The sequence below is a fragment of the Poromitra crassiceps genome (assembly GCF_964638095.1).
Source record: "Poromitra crassiceps genome assembly, chromosome: 3".
In the NCBI taxonomy this organism is placed as follows: domain Eukaryota; kingdom Metazoa; phylum Chordata; class Actinopteri; order Beryciformes; family Melamphaidae; genus Poromitra; species Poromitra crassiceps.
The window spans coordinates 72,234,040-72,246,298 of NC_139625.1; the positions used below are offsets into that span (position 1 = coordinate 72,234,040).

Sequence of the window (12,259 nt, forward strand, 5' to 3'; positions counted from 1 at the left end):
GTGGGAGGCTGGTATTTGTTTATATGGCTGGAATGCGCTGGAAAATGGGGCTGGGTCTATGCTGCTGTAGGTACAGCAGCTACAGTATGTCTCTCCCCATGCTTGCTGCCAGCGATACCAGGAGCTGTAAACCCACAAACACAGACAGCCAAAACAGAGCATTGTGGGAGGGGCAGGGAGCGAGCGATTGGTTTGATTGGTTTGTTTTGTTTGTTTGCATGTCGGAATATTCTCTATGAGGAATAACTGTGTTTTTTCCCATGAGGGAAAATCACTGATCTTCAATATGATTTGATGGAAAGGGCAGTGAGCGTCAAACAGCTGTCCAGACTGTTTCTGCCTTCTCAGTTCATCTTCCTGTTTTAAAGCGCACCACCGTTTGTTTACACTTAAAGGATGGGTTTTCCGTGGGGAATATGAATATATATTAAATCTCACGCCCCTAAGGTTTTCGAATCCGTTGAAATTTTTGAAATTGGATATTCACTGCCATGCCTATCAAGCATCTATCACATTATTTCCATGTCGCTCTGACGCAAAACGCGTCAGAGCGTCACCCCCCGCCTTGCGGAAGTCGTGCACCTATGAACTACAACTGTTGTTGGCCATGGTCCCGCCTCTAGAGGTCCTCCACGCCCCTTCAGAGGCCTTGACAAAAACAAAAAGGCAGCCATCTTTTTCAACCGCCTAGCCTGCTGTAGCTAATATTAGCTTCCCATAGTTCCTTGCAAAGAGACCATATCTCGGGAACGGAAGCACTAATAGACACGGGACTGGCGGCATTGGAAAGATCGTCAAATTTTACATCTAGTAGTAGGTGGGTTGAAGTAACGAAATCAACGCTGAGCAATGTACCCGTTTTTACACATTTTTACAGAAAATAGTTACAACATCAGATGCGCGTAACTCCTACGAAAATGCCTTAAAATGCATGAAAAAAATTTTATGAAGACATCTCCCGACATATATACTACCGTTTACATTTGGTGCAATTTGGAGGCAATTTTATTTTCGATTTATTTCTTCTTCTTTGTATCTTTTATTGTCGAAGCCTTCTTCTTCTTCTTCTTTGAGTTTTATGGCGGTTGGCAAACATATATGTGCATTACCGCCACCTACTGGAGTTTGATATCAGCCAAATGCCTGAGGGGTGGGCATGAAAACGAAGGCCACGCGAGCCCAGTGCATTGTGGGAAATGTAGTATTTCGAGTCCCCGCACCCGCACCTCCCCCCCCCCACCCCCCCCCCCCACACACAGAGTGGATTTCGGTTGATATCTCTGTGAGTAAACCACCAATTTCAAAAATTTCAACGGATTCGAAAACCTTAGGGGCGTGAGATTTAATATATATTCATATTCCCCACGGAAAACCCATCCTTTAAAGTAATATTCTGTGACATTTTTATCTATCTAATAAAGGCGATTCTGTATGTCTGTCTGTATGTCTGACTTTCCTTCACCTATCTCGAGAACCGTTCGTCGGATCGACTTCAAACTTGGGGAGTGCGCTGAGGGGAGTGCAGTGCCGAATTTGGCAAATTTGTCATTGGTCAATTTCCCCTGCTTTCCCGGTCATTCCACCGCCTCTGCTAATCTGGCAAGAGCCATAGACTAGCACATGCTTCCTCTGATACAGCCGCTTCTTTTCACCTGACAGCGAGGGGTTTCACCGTAACGCATGGGAGGATCACATTATCTCTCCCCAGTACATGTAAAATGTAAATGTATAAAATGTAAAACTAAAGCAAACATAGCTTCCCTTTCACCCTCTGTCCTCTCCTTCCTCCTCTGAGCCCATCCTGTTTCCATTGCTCTCACTCTTTCTCACTCTCTTCTTCTTCGTCTCTTGTCTGTCAGGGCAGCACAATGACGCCCGTATGAACCTGGCCATCGCCCTCACCGCCGCCCGCCACGGTGCCGCCATCGCCAACTACACCGAGGTGGTTAACCTGCTGAAGAAGACCGACCCGGAGACCGGCAAGGAGACGGTGTGCGGCGCCCACTGCCGGGATGTCATCACAGGTGAGCCCTCTGGTGACAGTGTGGCCTAATAATGCACAGGTCCTCAGTCCTCAGTCCTCATGAGAAATTGAGTGCCCCTTCTCCTTAAAGGAGAACTTCACCAAAAAACAACGGTGATTTATTTTGCACGTGATCTCACACATATCCGAAAACTTGCATTCATTTATTTTGACAGTTATTGAGAGTTGATTTGAGTCAAGTTGTGTACCAGTGATGTCATTCACAAGTCACAAGTGTCTTGGTACTACCTGGCAACCCAACCCAGAGGCAGTGACGAGTGACGCATGGTGCGTAACTGCGTCACTGCACTCGTTCAAGCTATGCTGCCAAATTTCAGCACAAGACCTTCCTCCCGTTTCTAACCGCTAGCCACATTAGCAAATACCATGCGTTTTGCAAGCTATGTTTTGCAAGCTGTGTTTTGCAAGCTATGTCGGGCTATGTTGTTTTGCAAGCTATATAGCCATTATGTTCCCCACTATAGAACACGGTGGGGAAAATGACATTAGCAAACATGCTAAACATTGATGCCAAACACAAACAAGCCGTGGAAGCACAGAATGGAACTTCTAGCTACCATATATTCACTGACACTCTTAATGTTTGCACTTGATAATTTTTGTGATGTAAATTTTAGATGTTCACCTTTGATCACATCTTTTGTACATGTTGAATGTTTATTTTATTTTATCATTATCGGTATGTATTTTACTGTGAGTTATTAATTTAACACTGAAAACATAATTTTCTGTAGCCTACATCCTTGTATTTATTCTATTAATTTGTGGTGTGGGGGGGGGTGTTACATTGAGGATAAGCCAATCACCGATATACCCCAGAAAATCTCCATCTTTTTCACAGCCAAATTGGCAGGTATGTCACTGGCATTTGACCATTTTTGTTTGTTTGTTTGTTTTTACCCCTCACCCTCACAGGAGAGGAATTCGACGTGAAAGCAAAGTGTGTGATCAACGCCACCGGACCGTTCACAGACTCGCTGAGGAAGATGGACAACCAGAAAGCTGACAATATCTGCCAACCCAGCGCCGGCGTTCACATCGTCATCCCTGGTTACTACAGGTACGGCCCAAAGCGAATAACTTACAGTATATATTTGTCCTTTTAAAACCACTAGGCATCTCGCACGCTACGCGCACTCGATTCCTAGGCTCACCCGCTGCTCGCCGAGCTGGCCCTGCAGCTCACATATGCAGCTTGGCCGCTGCACGGCCTCGACCGCCCTGCAGCTCGACCGCTGTGCGGGCTCACTTGCTCCCTCGCCCATCCTGCAGCTCAACCGCTGTGCGGGCTCACTTGTTATTATGACATCACTGATAATCTCACAACTTCGCATCACTGATGACATCACAGTTGCTCATATGACATCACTGATGATGTCACAATTTGCTCAAGTGACATCACTGATGACATTACTTCCAGTTGAGTGGCATCACTTCCAGGACAAAACTCTGATGATGATGATGATATGATGATGATGATAATGATGATGATGATATCATTGATTTACTTGAGATTCATAAACTCACAAATCTTAAAGCTCCACTAGACAACTTCACATGTTGATGGCTCCAATTAGCAGCAAGAGGTTACTGTTTGAACTCAATACCCAGAAATCCTGTAGTGTGAGGTCAGTAAATCTCACACAGCTCGCTCATGTTTATCAAGCAGCCGCTTTGTGATGCTTTATATTAACAAAGGAAACCAAAGACATGGACATGAGAGAGGAAATATCTAACATTGGTGAGTCCAGCTTTCTCTGGATGGAGCTCACTCAATGCTGTTTAGGAGATCGTTTGGATTTCATTATACCTGACTTCAGAATATCATTTGTGTAAATAGGGGACTCTACAGCATCTCAGTTAGTAGGGATGGCAATACGTACACAAAGCTGGGTAATTATTCCCTGACCTACAGTATGTCATATATGTGTATAGGAACTATTCCCTGACCTATCCTTACATGTATAGGAACTATTCCCTGACCCATGCTTACATGTATAGGAACTATTCCCTGACCCATCCTTACATGTATAGGAACTATTCCCTGACCCATCCTTACATGTATAGGAACTATTCCGTGACCCATCCTTACATGTATAGGAACTATTCCCTGACCCATCCTTACATGTATATGAACTATTCCCTGACCCATCCTTACATGTATAGGAACTATTCCCTGACCCATCCTTACATGTATAGGAACTATTCCCTGACCCATCCTTACATGTAGGAACTATTCCCTGACCCATCCTTACATGTAGGAACTATTCCCTGACCCATCCTTACATGTATAGGAACTATTCCCTGACCCATCCTTACATGTATAGGAACTATTCCCTGACCCATTCTTAAATGTATAGGAACTATTTCCTGACCCATCCTTACATGTAGGAACTATTCCCTGACCCATCCTTACATGTAGGAACTATTCCCTGACCCATCCTTACATGTAGGAACTATTCCCTGACCCATCCTTACATGTATAGGAACTATTCCCTGACCCATCCTTACATGTATAGGAACTATTCCCTGACCCATTCTTAAATGTATAGGAACTATTTCCTGACCCATCCTTACATGTATAGGAACTATTCCCTGACCCATCCTTACATTAGGGGTGGGAATCGTGGAGTAACTCACGATACGATATGGTCACGATACTTGGCCCTCGATAACGATATTATCACGATACAGCGATTCTGCGATAATCGATATATTGGAAGAAATTTAACCTACGATACATCACGATATCTGTGTAACTGAAGAGAAAAAAATACCCCTAAAAGGCAAGAAGCAGGTATTATGTATTTATTAGCAGAATTGACATGAACTCTCTCAGAGTTCACTCACTCACTCATACCATTTTCGATACCACGGAGGAAAAGTTACACATTAAGTCTTTTTATTATTATTATTAAAACAAGAAAACCTATATAACCTACCTACCTATATAATTTCTAAAAGTAGATGTTAATGATCAAACATTTCCATTCATGTAGCCTAAAGTATTTATGTTTTTGTTTCAACTACAAACATAAATAAACGTCAACTTGAAACTATGTTTCAACTACCACACACAGCATAATATTTTAGCCTGTTTATTAAAAATAAATAAATAATAATAAACATATCGATACTTGGTGCCAGTGTATCGATAACGTATCGCAAGTGGAAATATCGCGATACCGTGAGTATCGATATTTTGTCCCACCCCTACCTTACATGTATAGGAACTATTCCCTGACCCTGACCCATCCTTACATGTATAGGAACTATTCCCTGACCCATCCTTACATGTATAGGAACTATTCCCTGACCCATCCTTACATGTATAGGAACTATTCCCTGACCTATCCTTACATGTATAGGAACTATTCCCTGACCTATCCTTACATGTACTGTATAGAACAATCTACTTAAGGTACAGCGGCGCAATCGGGTGGTTTTGTTGAAGTCGGGGGTTTTAAAGTTCAGCGAAGCTTATTGAGTGAAACCCGAGGGAGAGCGAGCCCTTTGAACAGAGCCAGAAATGCCAACCGCCTAATTCTCTTCGTCCCATTCTCTCGTCTTCCTCCTGGCCTTATCTGCCCCCACTCCCCTCCTCCTCTTCCCCCTATCTGTCTTTATCATTTGTCTATCTGTTCTCTTCCTCTTCTTCCTTCTTCTCCTCTCTAACTCCTCACATTCTGTTTGTCGCTTTCCTCACCTCTTCCTTACTATCCTTACCATCTTTCGATCATTTCAATTCATTTTCATTGAGAGCTGTCTGTTGTCTGGGCAGCGCTGATGACATGTCCATCTCAGTCAGATTTCCGTGCATTTTGACGGACAGAAAATTTACTGCGCGTTCCAAAACAACCCAAAGGACAGAAATCTATCCGTTAGTAATTCTGTCCATTTTCCTATGGATCAATGTGTATCTGCCACCCTTCCCTCCTGTGGCCGCGGTGATATGTGTTTCAGCAGGCTACTGTGTCTGCACACCTGGCTCTTATCAGCCTGCGCTGCCCACTGTGTCTCCTACATTGACAACTTCAACCTCATCTGGGATCGCAGACAGTTATTTAGAAACAATGGCATACATCTTAATTGGCTGGGAGCAAGGCTACTATCGTCACAGATTTTGTATTTTGTAGCCCACTCAGGACAGCCAAAACATTTCCTTGACATCCACTCGTTCTGACTAGTGTCCTCTAGGGAGAGAGTGGCGTCAGCGGCGGACCAAAATGCAAGACTCATTAGCCAATGAACAGCCAGGGATGGGTCTCGCGCTACTTTTGCATGCTAAAATAAAGCTGATAATGTACAATTTGATTCAAGGGGGGGGGGAAATGTAGCAAAAAAATAATAATAATATCTGAATCCCAAAATTGAATATTATCATAAATATTCGGGTCCAGCCCTGCTAGCACTACTACTTGACTTACTACAATTTACTACTACCACAATTACTCATACTACTACTGCAATTACTACTGTTACAGTACTACTACTACTAATGCAACTACTACAATTAGGCTACTACGACTACTAGTACTAATAAAAACCCGGTCCCTCCTCCACTCTGTCCTCCAGTCCTGACAACATGGGTCTGCTGGATCCGGCCACCAGTGACGGGCGGGTCATCTTCTTCCTGCCCTGGCAGAAGATGACCATCGCCGGGACGACAGACACGCCCACTAACGTGACGGCACACCCCATCCCCACCGAGGAGGACATCAACTTCATCCTGACCGAGGTCCGGAACTACCTCAGCCCCGACGTCAACGGTACGGGAACCCCATCTCATCCCTTTCAAGGTTCCCACGGTCACGGAAAGAGTGGAAAAGTTTGAAATTTTGCCTTCCAAGCCTGGACAATTGTGAACAGTAAATGTAAAGGCTTTCATGAACTGGTAATAATGGTTAGGGCTGCACAATAGATCAATATTGTATCGATATCGTGATATGAGACTAGATATCTTCTTAGATTTTATATTTTGTAATATAGTGTTATGGCATACAGTAAGTGTTGTTTTAAAGGCCGCGTTACAGTAAAGTGACGTAATTTTCTGAATTTACCAGACTATTCTATCTGGTGTATTATTTGCCTTTACCCACTTAGTCATTATATCCACATTACTGATGATAAAAAATCTTATTGTAAACATTTTGTGAAAGCACCAATAGTCATCTCTACAATATTGTTGCAACATCAATATCGATATTTGGTCTGTGTGTGCGTGCGTGTGTGCCTGCCTACGTGCCTATGTGCATGCGTGTTGTCTGTATTGGGTCCGCAGTGCGTCGAGGAGACGTGTTGGCAGCGTGGAGTGGCATCCGGCCTCTGGTGACTGACCCCGACTCCAAAGACACTCAGTCCATCTGTAGGAACCACATCGTCAACGTCAGCGAAAGTGGAATGGTCACCATCGCAGGTCAGTGGCTCTAAGTCTCTGTGAACATGCAAGGATTATCTTGGACCAAAGCTATGGTATGCTATATTATATACTGTATTAGATATGTTGACGTGCCACATTTTGTGTGTGTGTGTGTGTTCAGGTGGGAAGTGGACTACCTACCGGTCCATGGCTGAAGAGACGCTGGATGCAGCCGTCAAAACCCACAGCCTCTCAGCGCAGCCGGCTAAGACTGTGGGTCTGATGCTGGAGGGTGGGAAGGACTGGACCCCCACCCTCTACATCCGCCTGGTCCAGGACTACGGCCTGGAGAACGAGGTAGGGCAGATATGTGGATAATGAGCACCATTTTGTGCTTTTATACACAATGCCTCATATAGTACCCAGGTTGGATTTTTAGTTATGCAAACAATTTTCTCTGAGGCAGGCCTGTTGAGTTAAACCTTACTGGGAGGAGCCAAAGATCCAGTTTTATTGGCTAAGTAATGTTAGACTGAAGCCTAGTAGAAAAGAGAAGATGAGATAACTATATGAAGCCTAACTGCTATTAACTGACCAAATGCAATCTAGCCATACTACAGTAAGTTCTAGGTTAGCTAGTTAGCCTAGCTGACCAAGTTTAAATTAGCCATACTAGCCTACTGTATAGCTATCTAGATAAGGTAGTTATCTATGAAAAATAGAAAAGTAGCTGGGCAGTGAGCCCTACTACAAAAACCAAAGGCACTCAGTCTCCAAGTTAAAAAGCCTTTATTTAAGAATGGCTAAACCCAACGCGTGTCGGCAGTACATCTGCCTTCATCAGGGGTAGGTTAAAATCATCAGTACACAGGTGTGTTAAGAGTGATCAGGGGCCAATCAGCCGACCAATCACTAGACAGCATACCAGACAATTATGCAATCAAGGATGACAGTGAATAAGCACCCATATAACCTGTACTCAGACAAAAAACAAACAACAACATAAGCAGTGCAATATCAAGCACAAAATATAGACCATGGCCAAAGTCAGGACAAAAAAGTTAGTCCATGACAGTGAAGATTAAAAACATAGGGGGGAGAGGGAAGGGGGGGGGGACACACAAAACACCAAATACAAAATGCCCAGCCTGCATTAAGGAAATACCCAGCTTGCATTAAAGAAAATACCCAGCCTGCATTAAGAAAATACCCAGCCTGCATTAAGAAAATACCCAGCCTGCATTAAAGAAAAGGGGTAAGGTCCAACTCCTCATTAAGTCCTGGTTTGACTGTAGCTTTGAGAGTGTAAATCCAAAAGGACTCTCGTTGTAGAAGATACTTTAAACGGTCCCCTCCCAGTTTGTTTTCATGTATCACTTCAATGACACAAGCTCTAAGAGTGTCTGCGCTACCATGTCCTGCCTCCTTATAGTGCATTGCCATGGGGTAGTTCTCATTGGCTGTTCGGATGGCGTATTTGTGTTCTTGATTGCATAATTGTCTGGTATGATGTCTAGTGATTGGTCGGCTGATTGGCCCCTGATCACTCTTAACACACCTGTGTACTGATGATTTTAACCTACCCCTGATGAAGGCAGATGTACTGCCGACACGCATTCTTAAATAAAGGCTTTTTAACTTGGAAACTGAGTGCCTTTGGTTTTTGTAGTAGGGCCTACTGCCCAGCTACTTTTCTAAGGTAGTAGTTATCTAGTTGCTGATCTCAATGCATCTTTTTTTATGTTATGTTATGTTAGGTTAGGTTAGGTTAGGTTATGTTAAGTTTAAAGTCGAACTGAACCCGTTCGTCACGTGCATATGAGTCCGTTTCAGAATGAAAACATAGTTTGTCTAAGATGACAGGTTGAGAGGCGGGTCATAGTATCATGTCGATGATTTTATTTGACAATTCTGGGGACTGGATTGGGCTTTGGCCATTCTGGTGTGTTCCGCCTCCTAATCGAGTGGGATTCAGTGTGTTGTGGCGCTCATCCCCTCGGGAAGAGCCTTTTGACGGGAGGTTAGTGGCTGAGTGGAGCTCAGCGAGCCGCAGGCAGCCAGCTGCCTTCGTGTTGCCGAGCGGAGAGTGCAGCACGTCGGCCTGGAATCTCCGAAGTGCGACCCCTGACAACCAAGCTCTCGGATGCGCGCCCCATTATCGCTGCTGTAAATACGATATGGAATGCGCGTTTTAACGAGCCAGTTACATTTCTTTGCATTCTTAGAGATTATAGTTTTTGTTTTTTGTTCATGTTTCATACAATTGACCAAGTTAGTAGTTAGTTTATGGGATAGGAATTCTGCCAGATGGGCACTAGGCGCCATTTTCTACTTCATTTGGAAGAGAAAATTATCCTGAAATGAAGATTTGATTGACAGCTGCATGTCGTGATATGATTGGTTGAAATGGGGTAGAAATTTGATAGTACTAGGTGACGTCAGCAAACTGTACATTACTGTTATCAATGAAATCTTGAAAAATGAACTTTTGATGTGAAAAAGTGTGGAAAAACTAAAGAAATTAGATTGTTGTGATTGTTTTTTTTGCATACATTATTAAATAGGTGCACTGCATACCCAGGTATTTGAACTAAAAGAAAATAAAAGTCATTTTTGGGTTCAGCTCGACTTTAAGTATATTAAGTTAAGTTTCTGTTTTATCTTTGTTTAATCTGCCAGCGTTCTTGGCTGGCAGCCGGTTGTCAGCCGAATGGCCCCAGAGCCAAGTGAAGATGTTTGCATGTGTAAAAGCACACTCACCCCACTAGCAGCTAACTAGGGAGCAGTGGAGCTGACATTAAGGCTGCTCTGTATTGTAACGATGCTGACATTTCCGTGGGCCAAACGACTGGACATACATTGAAGTGTACATCACGCTGTAAGTTTCATCAATGGCATTAAGTAAGGGCACATTGATTTACATCAAGCTACAAGTCATCTTCACACTACCCTTCCAATAATTAGCCCTGCGTTTTCATTCACTTGAATAGCACCATGTTCCAGGAGCAGGAGGGAAGATGACTGCAGTACCAAGTACCCACAGTATACTTACTCCTCATTAGAGGCTTTCTGTGCCGGCTGTGCTGTTCTGTAGAATATTGCTAAAAGGTCACTGTTGATATTTGGACAGCATTTGCCCTTTCACATGATCGGCAAGCCAGCCATCTGAATAGCAAATAGCCCTTTGGTTTTCTCGAAGCATTATGACACCTCATCGACGAAACAACGCTAACGCTTAGCGTTTAGCTCCAAAGTGATGAAATCAATCATCTGAATACCAGCAGCTGCCATTACAATCAGCTTTATTTAACCTGTTTCCAACATCTTACCAATGCCTTCATTAATTTTGTATGGATAGGACCAAAAGTAGATGCGTGCACAACTTGTTACCATCCTCATGTTAGAGTTAAGAACAATAGCCTGTTGTCATGGTCAAACTCATTGAATAAGCACCATATTACTGAAAGCATTACTTCTATAACTATGACTATTAATAGTTTTTATTGTAGTACTTTTAGTAACAGTAATAGTATTTTTTTATTGTAAATATTTCTAGTCTGCCGTGATGATTTATAATAAACTGGAATAGTTACAGTAACAGCACCATTCCAGCAGAGCTTAAAACTCAACTAATCACTGACTCTTCACGCTTCATTTGGGACAGGTTGTATGTAGAGCTGAACAGTTAATTGAAAAAAAAACGATCTAGATCGCAACATGAACCTCTGCAATTTCCAAATCACAGAATTGCTTAAGAGAAAGGTAGAACAGCATGACTGTGTATGCACATGTAGAGATTTAAAAACCTTAAATCACTACAAATTTAAAGTTCTAGAAATTTTAGAAAGAAAAACTCACAATTCAAATATTCGGTTAAATAATCACAATTGGCCTTGCAAATTGAATTCCTCAGGACAGCACATGGTGTTATATGATTTCTTGTATCTTCGTCTGAATCCACAGGTCGCACAGCACCTGGCATCGACATACGGAGGAAAGGCGTTCGACGTGGCCAAGATGGCCCAGGTCACTGGGAAGAGATGGCCAATAGTCGGGACCAGATTGGTGTCTGAGTTCCCTTACATTGAGGCCGAGGTAAAGTACGATCTGTCATACTGTACAATGTCTTAATTTATCTACTCTTCAATGTTGTCGCCATACAAGTGAAATAGTCTGCTAGTGGGATGATGGTTGCACTTGTTTCCAGTGTAACTTCACTTCTCAAACCCATAATTTTCTTGAATCAAGTAGGCAGGGTTTTTTCAAAGTCTGAGACTGTGGGCCTCCCCCCAGACAAAGCTTGGAAAAAGGAGCTCACTTAATTCCTGGAAGCCTATGGGATCATGATTTTGTTATTTGATCCCATAGATACTCAACAATTGATCCAGGATAGCCTGATATTGCTGTTTGACATCCTTCAGACTACACCAAATACATAAAACAAGTGTCTGTCTGATGGCATTTATTAGTTTCTGCCTCTGGCAAGGTGGGGAAAAACAGTAAAATTTATCCAAATCACACACATTTAGGCTGTTTTATGTGATCTCCTTTTGATGATGAATGTAATATTTTTTCACTTCCATTCACTGAGCCTCCCCTGAAACTGCTTGGAGCCCCCCTGGGGAGGCCCGCCTCCCACTTTGAAAATCTCTGAAGTAGGGCATCGACTACTCCCAAAAAGTAGTCAACTCGCCGCAGGAGATATATCTTTCTCTTTTTTTAAACAATAAGAATGATCAATTCTCGTCAAAAAGACAATAAAGGGTGAACAAATGTAGGTGGGACCAATCTGGGGGTATGTGAAATAGCAGAGTCCTGATTGGCTCTGGGAGGCTCTTTACAAATGACCCGCTTTC

At 43.1% G+C, this 12,259-nt stretch overlaps 1 protein-coding gene across 1 annotated transcript in view; it reads left to right on the plus strand.

Annotated features, from left to right (window-relative positions):
* Positions 1 to 12,259, plus strand: part of LOC310774143 (glycerol-3-phosphate dehydrogenase, mitochondrial-like) — a 41,761-nt gene that overhangs the window by 14,183 nt on the left and 15,319 nt on the right. Inside the window, exons 7-12 of the mRNA XM_083634217.1 lie at positions 1,860 to 2,024; positions 2,960 to 3,104; positions 6,620 to 6,813; positions 7,326 to 7,460; positions 7,585 to 7,760; positions 11,367 to 11,498. Of these exons, the coding sequence (XP_083490343.1) occupies positions 1,860 to 2,024; positions 2,960 to 3,104; positions 6,620 to 6,813; positions 7,326 to 7,460; positions 7,585 to 7,760; positions 11,367 to 11,498 (947 nt within the window). The remainder of the gene's footprint in view (positions 1 to 1,859; positions 2,025 to 2,959; positions 3,105 to 6,619; positions 6,814 to 7,325; positions 7,461 to 7,584; positions 7,761 to 11,366; positions 11,499 to 12,259) is intronic.